At 45.4% G+C, this 17,443-nt stretch overlaps 1 protein-coding gene across 2 annotated transcripts in view; it reads right to left on the reverse strand.

Moving 5' to 3' along the window:
• Positions 1-17,443, reverse strand: part of KIF13B (kinesin family member 13B) — a 230,241-nt gene that overhangs the window by 82,751 nt on the left and 130,047 nt on the right. For both annotated transcript variants that reach the window (XM_068143211.1, XM_068143210.1), the window contains exons 13-18: positions 16,066-16,200; positions 7,098-7,228; positions 6,312-6,398; positions 4,351-4,541; positions 3,360-3,570; positions 1,503-1,665 (exon numbers count right to left, since the gene is read on the reverse strand). In XM_068143211.1, coding sequence (XP_067999312.1) covers positions 1,503-1,665; positions 3,360-3,570; positions 4,351-4,541; positions 6,312-6,398; positions 7,098-7,228; positions 16,066-16,200 — 918 coding nt within the window. The remainder of the gene's footprint in view (positions 1-1,502; positions 1,666-3,359; positions 3,571-4,350; positions 4,542-6,311; positions 6,399-7,097; positions 7,229-16,065; positions 16,201-17,443) is intronic.

Below are 17,443 nucleotides of genomic sequence, written 5' to 3' on the forward strand. Positions count from 1 at the left end.
CATTCAAGCATTTTGCAAATATCCTCAAGTTACAGCAGGCCTGGAGTTCCAGATGAGGTTACTACTGTTTGCAAATTCCAACCAGTGCAGAGACTTAACCTTCTTTACTATGCTGTTTCTAAATGTGCCAGAAAACTGCAAGAAAAACCAAGCAAATGAGGGAAACTTCTGAAGCAATTGATTGTCCTGGTTTGAGCTAGAACAGAACTAATTCACTCATGTTCAGTGATTTTACTTCTCATCTCAGTCTCAGTGATGGCACTTTCTGAAGCTAGCAGCATGTTTGCACAGACACTGTCTGCTTCCAGAAGTGATAATGCCCTGCATTTACAGGGACTGGGGTGCAGACAGACAAAGGTCACTGCTAAATCTTGGGTACCACATTGGGAGTGCAAAGTAAAAGGCTACACCTGCGAGGAGGAGTGGACAGGGTAGGTGACCCTAACCTGACCAACAAGGGATTCCATTCCATCTATGTCATATTCCCCATAAAGCTCAGGGATCATAAGGGTCGAGCCTCTTCTTCAATGGCTGGTAGCTAAGGAGGACTCTGTCTGTTCTGCCTTTGATCTCAATCCCTGTGTTCCAGAATCCTGTTCCAGAATCCAGCTCCTAGATCCAGATCTGCCACCAAGCACAGTCTGGGACATCCCAAGTACATGCCCACAGCAGGGCGGTGGGGGTGCTGTCATTGGTGGGGGGGTGTGTTGTGTGTAATATTTGGGGGTTTATATAACTGCATATATTTTACTTTGTTATTATTTTAATTAAAGCTGGTTTAGTTTTCTTTTGCAACCCGTAAGTCTGTCTCCCTTATTCCCTTTCTCTTTCCTTTAGGAAGGGAAAGAGAGCATCTGCCAATGGTTTAGTGGCCAGCCCAGTCCTAACCCTTGACAGTGACAGAAATTCTAGCCCTCTACTGCACTAAAGACAACCCAAGTATCACCAAAGTATTAAGCTGACCTCAAGAACTGAAATAATACCATCTTAGGCAGCCAGCTTGAGGCAGGGGTCAGTTCCCTCCTCCCAAATTTGCTAAGATGCCTGGAACAAATCCAAATCTTCTCTGCTCCAGTTCCTCCCTGAACAATGGGGATGGCAGCATTTTCTCAGCTCACTAGGATGACGCAAAGCCAAATAGCCCCAAGGTGATGGTACATCCTTGAAACAGATGTTCCCTACCCTGCAGAGATTTTAGCACTCTGCAATAGAAGCAAGTATGAACTTCAACACCAGTGGAAAGATCTTGCACCAAAACATTTATCAATAAGCCAGCAGGTTATAAGCGTTTCATGGTAATAAAGAAGGGTGTATGTGCACTAGCAGAGCTATATTTAATGCATTGTCTTGACTATTAAAGTCGGAGTACAATAAATATGAATAAACATTCAGCCAGAGTGTCCCAGCACTGTCTCTTTCTTAAAGGCACAGACTCAAATGGTCACAGTGGTGAAGGGCAAACTTAGCAAACAACAAATTTAGTTCCATTAGGGCTACCTTACCTTACTGTTAGCATTAAGGCTTGAAGCTGGGATCTGGAGAGTAACTTTGTACTCTGTCCTCTTGTCCAACTCCTCTCCAATAAAATTGGCTTCTCTCACATACAAATTTGCTTTAACAATTTGCTCTCGCAGCTTTCTAAGGCTGTGGGTCAACATTTCTTCCCTAAAAGAAGGGGATTTGAAGGGGGAGACAGGAAAAAGATGGCATTTAAGTATTGAAACTGAGAGGAAAATAAATGATCACTTGACAGGAAGGAGTCATAACATTCAGCATTTTAACAGACAAAAAAAACCCCAAAACAGGGAATCTAATTGCATTTATTCTGGAGAAGAAAAAGTATTATCTGCATGAATTCAGCAATATGGACATCAGCATACTGCTGGCTTTGGAAACCTCTCCATGCATCTGCTGAACAGTCGGCTCTTATGTGGCTTATTCCAGACTTCTCCCACCACAGATGTGGATGTTCCATTTTACAGAGAGAAGCTTATTCAGACACCATGATCCACTTGCTCACTGGTCTGCCTGGCAAGTGTGAGAGTGTGCCAACTGTGCAGCACAGGGATCTGGCACCACAAAATATTGCAGACACACAGCTATCACCTTGTTAGACTGTCTCAAGTATTTTCTGTTTCAAAAGTTGCTCATTTAACCATACCCATTAGATTTGTGTTTTCTTGTTACAGTGTTTTTATCATACTCATTATTTTAGGATAAGTTTCACCTTCTGTGACCGTTTGAGGTGGTGCCTTTAACAAAGGGATACTATGGCCGAATGTTTATAAATAAAGGACAGGTCAAAACTAATTGCATTGGTGGAGAGGCAGAAGCACTGCCTTAAGTTTGATTCCCAGTGGGACTAGTCTCAGTTCTTCTTTTTCCTTCCTTGCGGCAGCTTGCAGCTTTCTGGGCTTTCGGCCAAACTGACCTTGAAACTGATAAACTGCAAGGCCTGTATTAACCGCTTTCCAATTAGCAACTGTTTTATTTCACTCTTTCTAACCCTCTCTGGGGAAAAGGGGAGAGAAGGGGGATACAGGGGGGGGGAACCCCCCCTCAGCAGAGGAGGGAACTCTAATTTCTGTACATTTCTGTACCACTTTGTTGTATATTTCTGTATATATTGTAAATACTGTAAATTCTGTATATATTTCCCTGCGTTCCCTAAACTGCTTTGTAAATATACAGCACCCACTCCTTTGCTAATCCGGCTGTGCATTTTTTTTTCCTTTCAATTTTCTTCCCTCTACTCACGGGGGGGGGAAAGGGCCTGGCCTTTCCCCCAACCCTACGACACCTTCTTCCTGCAGTGGCTTTTTGACATAATAGTGGAGCAGATAATTTAGATGCTAAAGTAAATAACCTCAGTGAAATTGCCTAGGAAACAGTGACAGTGCCCTCTCTGTGGTTATTAAAAAGCTTTTGCAATACTCCAGATCTTTGTATTATCCTCTTACTCACTTTTCATTCTGCACTCTTCTGGTTGCCAGGACCTGCCCAGGTCAGACAGATGGATGTGAGTCAAGAGGGAAAACAACCTTCCAGCAACTGAGTCATGATCCACAGAACAAACTCAGAGAGGAGTCCCAAAACGTCTTCCAGTCACCTCATCCTTATTTGTTGTCAATCAGGATAGAGTTTCTCCTCAACAACAAAACAGGCACTCACTGTTTCTCATCTTTTCTAGCGTTACAGCTCTGATTGCTCTTAGACTGATACTCCTGGCTCTATATCCTCCTCAACCACCCACATAATTTGGCAGAGGTGTGCCACACAATCCATGTCTTCCAATTACCATTTTCTAGTACTGAAGAACTTTAAATGAACACTGCTGATGGTCAGATTCGGTCACCCACCTCTCCTCCGCCCACTGCCGCAAGCGCTGCTGAGCGCTGGGAGAATGGAAGGAGAACCTCTCCATGTTGCGGAAGTACTGCTTCTCCGGCGACAGTCGCCGTCGCAACTGCTCCAGCTCATGTTCATACATCAGTCTCTGTCGCTCAAGAGCAGATCTCTTCTCCTCTTCATGCTGCTGCTCCAGGCTTTGCAAGACTGACTGCATTGGATCTAAGCAGATGTTGAACATAAAACATTTAGTATTTCTGGGGGGTCAAATACCTGGCAACCATAAAAAGAAATGGAAACAGCCTTGTCATGAGTGTGGGGCAGAGATGGAGGATACAGAAACATGAGATCTTTCCCACGTGCTGAATGGTGTTGGGCAGAGCACAGATCACTGTGACTTGGTACTTCCCTATTCTATATCTGCAGTTATCCACATTAGGGCCTGCAGCAGCTGCTGAAATCCATGGTGAGGAATGTCCCAGGGAGCGAACATAGCTATCATATAAAAGGAGGAAGAGGCTGTGTTTTTATTGTAATGTATACTTTAAAAATGCCATTGAACTGTGGATCAAAATAAACATCTCCACAACAGTTTGGACATCTGAGTCAAGAGAACTGAGAAAAGGGAAAGACCAGCTGAAAAAAACTTCCTCCTCTTTCCCAAAATAATGCCATTCTGGGACAGCGACATGAGACCACAACAACTAAGGAACATGTTTTCAGAGACGGCAATCACAACAGTTAATGCCTGAGCGAGACATAACACAAGAAAAACAAAGTGAAAATAGTTTGGTTCAGGGCTGTAGTTCCACCAGCATCCCAGTTTTGGCTTTTCCCTCAACAAGAACTGCCAAACTAAACAGTCTGTGATGTGTTTTTTCTCCCCTCAAGTGCAAAAAGGGTTATGATGAGTCATTCACAACAAAAATTATCCAGCAGGAAGTTATAAGGGAAAAAGTCTGTTGTTTAGAATCCTTTGCAAATACTTCAGTTGCTTCTTACCATTACTACCAAGTGCTTTCATTGTGACTTCCATCTGGGCATATTCATAGCTGAAGTTAATCTCACTAGACACTTCACTGGAATTATCTCCATCTATGTCCAGCTGCTCAATACTGTTACTGTACTTCATAGAGTTGTCTCGCTCTTCATCCTCATGATCTGCCTTCTTTTTCTTCTTTGGCAAATTGAGCCTTTAAGTAAGAAGGAAATTTTTAAGGTGCTATTAATTGCTCAACTCCGAAACAATGGGCTGCTTTCAAAGATTAGTAAGTCAATTATCCAAATCAGTAAGTTTTTTCCCTTTCACAATTTGTTGATCTCACAGAATCACAGAATGGTGGGATCTGGAAAGGATCATCTGGAGATCATCTAGTCCATCCCCCATGTTAAAGTAGGGTCACCCAGAGCAAGTTGCCCAGCATCATGTCCAGGCAGGTTTGGAATCTCTCCAGAGGATGTCACTGCACAGCCTCTCTAGGCAGCCTGTTACAGTGCTGCAACACCCTCACAGGGTGGAACTTCTATGTTCTGGTTTCTGCCATGTGAGTGTGAACAGAGAAGTTCAAAGCAAACTGACTAATCCATTCTACACTTTGATAGAGAGTACCTAATATTACTGAACATATAGTTTAGATCACCATTAATTTTTTTCAGTCCTCACATATCTAAATAATTTTGAGGCAACAATGAAATTATATCCCACTTGTTATGCAGATTCTTCTTTCCAGTATAAAAGAAAACAGTTATGTTTCAGATTCTCATTTAAATCCACTGATCTTTAAGCTATTTGAGACCGGCCACAGAGGATTTCAACAATACAATCTTTCACAGAAAACTGACCAGTAATCCTGTCTGATACAGGAAAGTTGCAGGTGTGGCTGGAGATGGAACTCTGAGGAACAGAGAACACAGTGACCTAAGACCCAAATCACTGTATAAAATAGGCCAAAAATCTAATGCCTTATCTGCAAAATCCAAAAGGCAACATATCCAAGCCAAAGCTCAAGTGTAAAATTTTCAATGTGGAAGAGAAGCTATTTAATATTAATATGGCACTGAACCACATTATAGTTACCAAATTCAAAAGTAAATATCTTCAGTGAGATAACAGCACTGATAATTACAACAAGGTCTCCATCAGTAAAGTTACAGTACCTTAAAAATACAAGAAGTAAAGTCAATCTAGTTCTCTGAAATTATGCACAGTTGCTGTAACTAAAGGGCATGTGTCGAGAAGATAGTGCCAAATTCTTTTCAGTGGTGCTCAATGATAGGACAAGGGACAGTGGGTACAAACCAGAACATGGGAGGTTATATCTGAGCATAAGGAAAAATGCCTTTCCTGTGAGCGTGTTGGAATACTGGAATGGGTTGCCCAGAGAGACTGTGGAGTGTCCTTCTCTGGAGAGATTTCAGACCTGCCTTGACATGATCCTGAGCAACCTGCTCTGGGTTACCCTGCTTTTGCAGGGGGGCTGTACTGGATAATCCCCACAGGTCTCTTCCAACTTCCACCATTCTGGGAGATTCTGTGATTCTGCAGTCTTTTTTTGTGGTAAGTCACCCCAGTCCCAAGGCTTTGTGTGTAAAACCAAATTCCTACCCCTTTAAAAAACAGTGGCTTCATGATACTGATAATTTCTATGGGAAAGGCCAAAAGCAATAGTCTAGCAGAATCTTAAATCCTGATGGGATCCCAAGCAACCTGATCTAGTTCAAGATGTCCCTGCTCACTGTAAGGGCATTGGACTACATGACCTTCAAAGGCTCCTTCCATCAAAACATTCTATGATGCTATAACAGCATTCAAGAAGAGTCAGGCATAAGCATTGCCTTTATAATCCCAGTGAAAAAGAAATCACATCCTTCTGCAGCTTGAATGCTCCACTGACACATTTCCTTATACCTTAAGGTAAAGCAAAATTGGTGCAAGCTCACAATTTCTTTAATATCTTTTGTACCTGAAGAAGTGGTTGTTTCCCCACAATATTCTGTCTCCGTGATGTAGCTGGATAGGATACACGACAGCTGAACCGTTTACAAATGTCCTGTGAAAAGGCACAAATTTAAAGCAGATGCATCAACATAAAGCTTCCTTTTTTCCCCCAGTACTACTTTCTTTATTGCTACTACTTAAGGTAGAAGAACGGGTTTAGGGATTGCCAAAAGGCAAATCATCCCCATAAAGTTCATTGATTTGCCCTGTGCTGTTTCATAAACACCTGAAACTCATCTTCTTTTGACTGTTTAAGCTTATAGAGTTCAATACCATGAATCAGAGTAAATGTGAAATGACTGAATTCTGTGTAGCTAACAGTAAACTATCAGAGATGCTGATCACGCATGTCATTTTGTGATCAATTTGAATATCCCATCTGCTTTTCAAGTACTGCTGCTTAATCAAATAAAGCAAAAAATGCTTCAGTGGCTCTTTGCATAGCAACAGATTTCCTGGAAAATTAATTCAGATTTTGATAGAATTGCAGCTACACAGCTGCAAATCAGTATTTACTCGCTGAGAACATACACAACTTACTCATCCTCTCTTTGGAAACTTAGACTACAAACACCATCACTGAGTTGGCAGAGAGGTAAGATGGCAATTAAAATGTAAAAGCAGGATATAAGAAGTAGAATTTTCTACTTTGAGAATATAGAAATGCTTCTCTTTTTTTGCACCACTAATCATAAAATACTAGATAGAACCACAATTATTATACAACTGGAGCTGTATTTTATTTCATTACCTAGTATTTTTTTGAGGTGTGAGCATAACCTGTCCTTCTGGGGTGATGTCTATGATGCAGTGTTCAGGAAGAATTCCCATTCCACACAGCTGGATATCTTGAGAATTGTCTGAGCCTACTAACGTGTGCTCCTGGGGAAAATCAATTCATATGTCAGCAAAAAGATTGCAAAAGTTCACTAGTTCTAACTCAGCCATTCTCCTTCTGGATGTATCTTGTCATCTAGTGCTGATATTTTAAAGCTGTTCCACACTTCCCTTAGAGGGCAAGAGGGGAATGAAACATTATAAGCAAAACATAGAATCCTTTAGGCTGGAAAAGACAATTGAGTCCAACCATTAACCTAACACTACCAAGTCTGCTGCTAAACCATGTCCCTCAGCACCACACATCTTTTAAATCGCTTCATGGATGATGATTCAACCAATCCCCTAGGCAGCCTGTTCCAGAGCTTGACAACCCTTTGGGGTCCTTGCATCCAGTCTAAGCCTCCCCTGATGCAACTTGAGGCTGTTTCCTCTCGTCCTGTCACTTGTTAATTGGTAGAACAGTCCTCACTGTGTCTTACAACAACAAGTAGAGAGCACTGGGGAAGGTTTACAGGCAACGATGAAATCTAAAGATGAGGAGGTTTCTATAATTTATTATATAGAATTCAGTGCCTAAGGGCCAAAAGCATAAAGGAGTTCAAAGAAGAATTAAGACAGATTCACAGTGCTTAGTTCCATGGCTATTACACAGGTTCTACCTAGATTATCCAACATTTTAGGAACATCCTGAAGCACTCAAGGCATGAGGGATTTGGCAGATGAAGGATCACTCCACACATGCCTCAATGCTTCCCATTCTTTTTAAGGCATCTCCAACCAATTTTTGAGGAACAGATTAAAAAATGCAGGGCAGACCAAGCCCTCTAGAATATTTGCAGCTCAGCATTAAAGAGTTCATTCTCATGATTTTAAGCAAACATGTACAAGTCATTTCATCAACAGAATTTCAAAGCACAGGGATTTCTACAGCAAAATTCATTCTAGGTGAGGTTGGATGGAGCTCTGAGCAACCTGATCAAGTTGAAGATGTCCCTGAGCACTGCAGGGGGTTGGACTAGATGGCTTTTAAAGGTCCCTTCCAACACCCACAATTCTATGATTCTATGAAATTTCACAGTATCACAGTATCACTTAGGTTGGAAAGGACCTCGGGGATCATCGAGTCCAACCTATCAACACAGACCCCATGACTAGACCATGGCACCAAGTGCCACGTCCAATCTCCCCTTGAACGCCTCCAGGGTCGATGACTCAACCACCTCCCTGGGCAACCTGTTCCAATGCCGAATGACTCACTCAGTGAAGAACTTCCTCCTCACCTCGAGTCTGAACCTCCCCTGGTGCAGCTTGAGACTGTGTCCCCTTGTTCTGGTGCTGGTTGCCTGGGAGAAGAGGCCAACCCCCTCCTGGCTACAACCACCCTTCAGGTAGTTGTAGAGGGCAATGAGGTCACCCCTGAGCCTCCTCTTCTCCAGGCTAAACAATCCCAGCTCCCTCAGCCTCTCCTCATAGGGCTTGTGTTCAAGGCCTCTCACCAGCCTTGTTGCCCTTCTCTGGACACGTTCAAGTGTTTCGATGTCCTTCTTAAACTGAGGGGCCCAGAACTGGACACAGTACTCAAGGTGTGGCCTAACCAAAGCAGAGTACAGGGGCACTATGACCTCCCTGCTCCTGCTGGCCACACTATTCCTAATGCAGGCCAGGATGCTATTGGCCCTCCTGGCCACGTGAGCACACTGTTGGCTCATATTCAGGTGGCTGTCGATCAGCACACCCAGGTCCCTCTCTGTTTGGGAGCTCTCCAGCCACTCCGACCCCAGCCTGTAGCTCTGCATGGGATTGCCGTAGCCAAAGTGCAGCACTCGGCACTTGGACTTGTTGAAAGCCATCCCATTGGACTCTGCCCATCTGTCCAGTCGGTCGAGGTCCCTCTGCAGAGCCTTTCTACCCTCTAACTGACTAACATCTGCCCCTAACTTTGTGTCATCTGCAAACTTGCTGATGACTGACTCTACCCCTTCATCCAGATCATCAACGAATATGTTGAAGAGGACAGGGCCCAGCACTGATCCCTGGGGGCCACCACTGGTGACTGGCCTCCAGCTGGATGTGGCACCGTTCACTACCACTCTCTGGGCCCGGCCCTCCAGCCAGTTCCTAACCCAGCACAGAGTGTAGTGGTCCAAGCCACGGGCTGACAGCTTAGTCAGCAGTTTGCTGTGGGGGACGGTGTCAAAGGCCTTGCTGAAGTCTAGGTAGACCACATCCACAGGCCTCCCCACATCCACCAGGCGGGTCACCTGATCATAGAAAGAGATCAGGTTGGAGAGGCAGGATCTGCCCTTCCTGAATCCATGTTGGCTGGACCTGAGCCCTTGGCCATCCTTCAGGTGCGCAGTTATTGCCGCCAGGATAATCTGCTCCATCACTTTCCCTGGCACTGAGGTCAGGCTGACCGGCCTGTAGTTTCCAGGTTAGAATAAACCTTTATTAGAATAAACCAAACCAGGTTGGAAGAGACCTTCAAGATCATCGTGTCCAACCCATCAACCAATCCAACCCACCCAAACAGCTAACCCATGGCACCAAGCACCCCGTCAAGTCTCCTTCTGAACACCTTCAATGACGGTGACTCCACCACCTCCCCGGGCAACCCATTCCATAGCGCAATCACTCTTTCTGTATGGAACTTCTTCCTAACATCCAACCTGAACCTCCCCTGGCGCAGCCTGAGACTGTGTCCTCTTGTTCTGGTACTGGGTGCCTGGGAGAAGAGACCATCATCAGCCTGTCTACAACCTCCCTTCAGGTAGTTGTAGAGAGTGATAAGGTCACCCCTGAGTCTCCTCTTCTCCAGGCTGAGCAATCCCAGCTCCCTCAGTCTTTCCTCATAGGGCTTGTGTTCCAAACCCCTCACCAACTTTGTTGCTCTTCTTTGGACTTCTTCCAGCAAGTCAACATCCTTCCTAAACTGAGGGGCCCAGAACTGGACACAGTACTCGAGGTGTGGCCTAACCAGTGCAGTGTACAGGGGCAGAATGACCTCCCTGCTCCTGCTGGCCACAGTGTTCTTGATGCAGGCCAGGATGCCATTGGCCCTCTTGGCTGCCTGGGCACACTGCAGGCTCATGTTAAGCCTACCATCAACCAGCACCCCCAGGTCCCTCTCTGCCTGGCTGCTCTCTAGCCACTCTGACCCCAGCCTGTAGCACTGCATGGGGTTGTTGTGGCCAATGTGCAGAACCCGGCATTTGGATGTGTTAAATCTCATGCCGTTGGATTCTGCCCATCTGTCCAGCCTGTCAAGGTCTCTCTGCAGAGCCTCTCTCCCCTCCAGCAGATCAACTCTTGCCCCCAGCTTGGTGTCGTCAGCAAATTTACTGATGATGGACTCAATGCCCTCATCCAGATCATCAATAAAGATGTTAAAGAGCACAGGGCCCAGCACTGATCCTTGGGGCACACCACTAGTGACTGGCTGCCAGCTGGATGTGGCACCATTCATCACCACTCTCTGGGCTCGGCCCTCCAGCCAGTTCCTAACCCATCGCAGTGTACTCCCGTCCAAGCCATGGGTTGACAGCTTGGCCAGCAGTTTGCTATGGGGGACGGTGTCAAAGGCCTTGCTGAGGTCCAGGTAGACTACATCAACAGGCCTCCCCACATCCACCAGGCAGGTCACCTGATCATAGAAGGAGATCAGGTTGGTCAGGCAGGACCTGCCCTTCCTAAATCCATGCTGGCTAGGCCTGATCCCTTGGCCATCCTGTAAGTGTTGTGTTATTGAACTCAGGATGACCTGTTCCATGATCTTGCCTGGCACTGAGGTCAGGCTGACAGGCCTGTAATTACCTGGCTCATCCAACCGGCCCTTCTTATGGATGGGCACCACGTTGGCCAGCTTCCAGTCCTCTGGAACCTCGCCAGTGAGCCAGGACTGCTGGAAAATTATGGATAGTGGCTTGGCCAGCTCATCTGACAGCTCTCTCAGCACCCTAGGATGAATCCCATCTGGTCCCATGGACTTGTGGGGATCCAGGCTGCTAAGGAGAGTTCCAACCACCGCCTCATGGAACATAGGGAAACTGTGCAGCTCCCTGGCTCCTTCTGCTAGCTCTGCAGGCCAGCTGTCAGGAAGACGTTCTGCCCTTCTAGTAAAAATTGAGGCAAAGAAGGTGTTAAGTATCTCTGCCTTTTCCTTATCCTTGGTTACAATGTTCCCCTCCGTATCCACCAAGGAGTGGAGGTTTTCCTTCCCCTTCCTCTTACTATTAATGTATTTATAGAAGGACTTTTTGTTGTCCTTCACAGTAGAGGCCAGTTTAAGCTCCAAATGTGCTTTTGCCTCCCTAATTCTCTTCCTACAAGACCTAGCAACATCCTTAAACATTCTGTGGGTTGCCTCCCCTCGCTTCCAAAGGTGATACACCCTCTTTTTTTCCCTCAGTTCCATTAAAAGTTCCTGAACCATCCAGGCTGGCCGTCTGCCCCGGCGGCTCATCTTCCGACACATTGGCACAGCCTGTCCCTGAGCCTTCAACAATTCTTCATTGAAGTAGGTCCAGCTCTCCTGGACCCCTTTGTTTTTAAGGGCTTTATCCCAAGGAACCCTCTGAATTAGTTCCTTGAGTAACCCAAAGTCTGCCCTCCGGAAGTCCAGAGTGGAGGTCTTCTTGCCGCCCCTCTTGGCTTGACCAAAAACCGAGAATTCAATTATCTCGTGGTCACTGGACCCCAAACACCCTCCAACCACCACATCACCCACCAGTCCTTCCCTGTTGGTGAAGAGGAGGTCAAGCATAGCCTTGCCCCTGGTAGGCTCTCGCAGCACCTGGGATAAGAAGCTGTCCTCCATGCATTCTAAAAACCTTCTAGACTGTCTCCTCTCTGCCGTGTTGAGTTCCCAGCAGATGTCAGGCAGGTTGAAGTCACCCACGAGAACAAGGTCCGGAGATCTTGAGACAGCCCTAAGCTGCCTATAGAATGCTTCGTCAACATCTTCCTCCTGGTTGGGTGGTCTATAACAGACTCCAACCAGGGTGTCTGCCCTGCTGGTCTTCCCTCTAATTCTTATCCACAAGCATTCAACCCGATCATCCCTAGTCTCCATCTCAATGGCATCTAGTGCCTTCCTGATGTAAAGGGCCACCCCTCCACCCCTTCTTCCTCGCCTGTCTCTCCTGAAGAGCTTGTAACCGTCAATTGCAGCGCTCCAGTCGTGTGAGTCGTCCCACCACGTCTCTGTGATGGCAACTATATCATAATTTTCCTGCTGCATCAAGGCTTCCAGCTCCTCCTGTTTGTTACCCATGCTTCGTGCATTAGTGTACATGCACTTCAGCTGGGCTGCTGGTTTCACCTCTGACTCTAGCTTGTCACCCCCAGACTCTTGTCTGAGAGGACTCTCTTCAGCCCCTTCCCCCTTCGAAACTAGTTTAAAGCCCTGTCTATGAGACCCGCCAATTCCCTACCCAGGATCTTTTTATCTTTGGGGGACAGTCCGTTCTCATATACAGTGATCTTTCCCCTTCTCTGGGACAGATGTACTCTATCTGTTGCCAGCTGGCCTGGTGCAGTGGAAAGTTTCCCAATATCAAAAAACCCAAAATTCTTTTGACTGCACCAGCCTCTAAGCCACTTGTTAACTATAGCTGCTGACCTGTTCCTTACTGTATTCCCTCCTGCAGTTAAGGGTATTGATGAAAAAATTATTTGTGCCCCTGACCCCTCAACCAGGTCTCCCAGGGCCCTGAAGTCATCTTTGATAGCCCTGGGAGTTCTGGTTGCAACATCATCATTCCCTAACTGCATAACTATTAAGGGGTAGTAGTCAGAGGGCTGTACCAGTTTAGGCAGCCTACTGGTAACATCATTAACTTGGGCTCCTGGCAGACAACAGAGTTCCCTATGAGATGGGTCAGGCCGACATATAGGGCCCTCCATTCCCCTTAGAAGGGAATCACCAATAACAACTACCCTCCTCTTTTTATTGAGGGAACAGGTCCTGATGCCAGCAGAAGACTGTTTGACCTTAGGCTGCTTTGCCTTAGGCTGTTTAATCTTAGGCTGCTTAGCCTTAGGGAGAACTCCAGATGGTGTGTCCTCCAGCATCAGGACCACCTCACCCTCAATTTCCAGTGCTCCATATCTGTTTTCTAAGAGCAGCGGGGAAGGTGAGGGGAGGCAAGGAGGTTTAACTTTGCGTCTTTTGAGAGTAACCTGCGTCCATTCACCTCTGCTTTTTGAATAACCAGCCTCTGCTGGGGGAGCCTGCAGAGCCTGCTTACTCCGATTCAACTCTTTCCTCTTCTGATTCTGATTCACCTCTTTCCTCCTTTGGTCCATCTCCTTCCTCCTCTGGTTCATCTCTTTCCTCCTCTGGTTCATCTCTTTCCTACATTTCCTTACATTTCTAAGGCTAGCAAACTTATCCCTCAGTCTGGCCACCATATTAAGCAGATAGTCAACCTGCTCACACCTTATACAAGAGTTGCCCCCACTACCCTGCGTCTCAAGGGCCAGGCTCCAGCATTCTCTACAGCCAGATACCTGGACAGCTACCTGCTTCTGTTCTACCTCCGTCTGGGTCGACACTGATTTTTTAAGGGAGATTTTGCTGCGAGTTACAACCATGGCTGTCCCTGGCCACAGCACCTACTGCCAATTTAAAAACAAAAACAAAAACAAAAAAAAAAAAAAAAAATGGGCGGCGCGTGAGCGTACAAGAGAATACGGGCTGCCCGACGAAGTGAACCCCCCGAGCCGCAGCAGAGCCTTTTAAATTCAGCCGCTCCCGCCGCTGGGACCACGAGTCTGACCACGTGAAAGAGCGGCTGCTCCTTCCCCGCGGCAAAACTCGGCAGCGATGGCGATTCCCGCAGCCCGAAAAGGAGAGCAGCGGCTGGTCCCCGGCGGTTGCTGGTCTGGGTGCTGTCTCGAGGAAGCTGCCCGACGAAGTGAACCCCCCGAGCCGCAGCAGAGCCTTTTAAATTCAGCCGCTCCCGCCGCTGGGACCACGAGTCTGACCACGTGAAAGAGCGGCTGCTCCTTCCCCGCGGCAAAACTCGGCAGCGATGGCGATTCCCGCAGCCCGAAAAGGAGAGCAGCGGCTGGTCCCCGGCGGTTGCTGGTCTGGGTGCTGTCTCGAGGAAGCTGCCCGACGAAGTGAACCCCCCGAGCCGCAGCAGAGCCTTTTAAATTCAGCCGACCCTTCTTGTGGATGGGGACCACGTTGGCCGGTTTCCAGTCATCTGGGACCTCACCGGTGAGCCAGGACTGGAGGAAAATGATGGAGAGTGGCCTAGCTAGCACATCTGCCAACTCTCTCAGCACCCTAGGATGGATCCCATCCGGTCCCATGGACTTGTGAGTGTCCAAGTGGCTCAGCAGGTCCCGAACTAACTCCTCATGGATTTCCAGGGTATTACTCTGCTCCCCGACCCCAACGCCCAGCTCCGGAGGCCACTCGTCCTGAACTCCTGCCTTGCTGTTAAAAATTGAGGCAAAGAAGGTGTTCAGGACCTCAGCTTTATCCTCATCCTCAGTCACCGTGTTCCCCTCCAGGTCCACTAGGGAGTTCAGGTTCTTCCTGCCCCTCTTCTTATTGTTAATATATTTATAAAAATGCTTTTTATTGTCTTTGACTGAGGTGGCCAGCTTCAGTGGCCAGCTTCATTTCTTTACCAATGAAACAAATGTGTGTTATTAAAAAAAAAAATTAATAAGTGAAATATACAAAACTACCCCATGCAAAGGGGGTTTCTCAAAAAAATCAAAGTGGAACAGCACCACCCAAAACTTTTCCAGCTGGTGCTGACTGGTCAAGGCCTGTTTTCTGAGCAGGCTTTGGCCTCAATATACTCTTGTCTGTTCACAATGAACACCATAAAAGTAGGTTCTGCTTCAATACCTTTCAGTGCCAAGGCTAGTTAGCAGCTTGAGTCACAACTTAGACACCTACATGTAAGGCTTCTGGAAAGTATTCAATTATTCTTCTGAAACTTCAGCTCAGCTCTTTTGTCCATTTTAATGTTTTTTAGCAGATGCAACATTGACAAAGTTCTTTCCCTTGCTTTCATTCAGATATCACAGTGCAACAATGCCTGGTACCAGAGGACTAAACCAAAACCACCTTACAGCCAAACTGCTAATTTTGTGGTTGTTTTGAGAGTTACTACAGACCACATCAAAAAGAAGAGAATCATTTAATGTGGAGCTCAAACTGCCAATGTTCTTACACTGCTAAATTTATAGAGCTTGTACTCTGAAACGTGACTTTAAAATGGCTGTGCCTTATTTCTTCTAACTCCACATCTACAGTGTGTTGAACTAAAATAAACTGCCCAAATGTTTCAGTGCAGAGTCCAAAAGTTCTATCATGCATTTTAGGTTTAACATTAGTAAGGGGGAACCACACAGCAGCAGAAATGCTAAGGCAGAACACCATTTGATTTTCATTCCTGTCAAGTTGCATGAAGAGGAATAAAAATTCAGTTTATAAACTGAAGGAGTCTTAATTTGGACCTCACATGTAGAAGCAGGAGATTACTGATATGCCCAGTCTTTATACAAACCCATTTTCTCAGTAAAACCTTGTGTAAATTGGCACACAACCCACAAATCAATAAAAACCAAAACCACACCTCCACCCCCCCAACCAACAAAAAGCCCAACCTTAAACCAGTAGTTTCTCAAAAGGAACACCTCTAAATTTCTTTCAAAAGACAAAAACATAAAATCCCCAAACTTTCTTTGCCACAATGAATTAGATTTGAAATAAAAAGGTTATACTAATTTTTACAGAATCAAGGAACATAGAATAATGCTTTAGATATACAGTTTTCAAAGTACACCTCTGTCAATGGCATTAGATGCCCCCTTCTATTAAAATATATATATGTCTCAGTATTTATTTTTACCTTTAAATAGTACACCAGAAGTTCATTGAGAGCTGGATCTGCATTCAAATTAACCAGGAAGCACTTATTATCCCCAACTTTTATCCCAGAAGACTGAAGAGATATGCCAAGGCTTTCCAACTGTTTCTGACGCTCCTGCAAGAGAGTAGCCACCAAAAAAAGAAGAAAAAAAATTAAGCTGAATGATGTGCAGCCTTTCAAAAATACATTCCTGTCCATCAAAGCCACAAGATAAGATGATGAAATGCTACGTCTGAAAAAGTTAACTCTTTCTTCTGCAACAGGTTACACAGAAAAGCTTTAGTTTTCTCAAGCATGGATGAGGATATCTTTAATCTCTCTTGTCCTTCCACCTCTGCTCTCAGAGGGCTATGTGCTGTGGTCTCACACAGTTGCATCTTCCCAATGAAAGAGGAAAACAGCTGAAAGCAGCACACTGTGGTACTGTAGGAGCTTCTCCATGACCTCACTGGAACAGCAAAACGCTACCACAAAGACATCTCTAGAGCCCTTTATTTTCCTCTTTTGAGCTAAAAGGCAACAAGTTAGGTTAAATCCCTGCCAAGTCAAGCTCTATGTCTATCTTTTATTCCGGAGCAATCAAAATGACAAAAAACTGGCAACTTGCTATTTAAGTGATGCAAATAACACTTCCTGCTGAACAAGAATAGTAGCATTTTGCATGGTGTTTTGTTCTTGTCAATAGACTTCATAGAATTCAACAACAAAGCATTACTGTGCAGAAATGTACATCTCTCAAAGGGAAGTGTTTGGAGGAAGACTAGAGCAGTGAAAGAGGAACATTAAACATTTCTGACTTAGGAACAGAAAGGGATTCTTCTACCAAAACCAGTGAGGTTGTTTCCAGGATGATAAAGAAACTGAAATGAGACTCACTGTCCACAATAGCAAACATGTAAAACACAAACATGGGAGGCCTCTTGTAGAATTACTAGGTAGAAGCACAAACAGGGGAGAGTAAAAGAAGTAAGTTAAAAAAATACAAGAGACCCACAGTGTTCTCCCCATGATCCTGAGACTGAAAAAAGAAGTAAAAATTAGCAGAGATTATGTAGGAATAATTCTGGAATGTTTATTAAGGTTCTGACTTTTGCGTATCATTTTGCTTTGTATTGAGATACAGAGTATATCACAGTATGCAGTGTAATTCCCTGTTTAGTACTGCAGTTGTATCAGGTCTAATCTTCATTTAAATTGCAAAGAATAGCAACTACAATTCGATCTTTATTTTCTTTATCCTGTCTCCCCACACACTTAAAAAGCCAACATAATATCCGTGTGAGGAAAAGTCATGTGTGTGTGTGTGAGAGAGAGAGAGAGAGAGGAAAACAAAGAAGAGAGGAAAAACTACAGAGTG

Source organism: Melanerpes formicivorus, unplaced genomic scaffold (genome assembly GCF_026170545.1).
Source record: "Melanerpes formicivorus ecotype bairdi unplaced genomic scaffold, bMelFor1.0.p_v2 SCAF_9, whole genome shotgun sequence".
Lineage (NCBI taxonomy): Eukaryota > Metazoa > Chordata > Aves > Piciformes > Picidae > Melanerpes > Melanerpes formicivorus.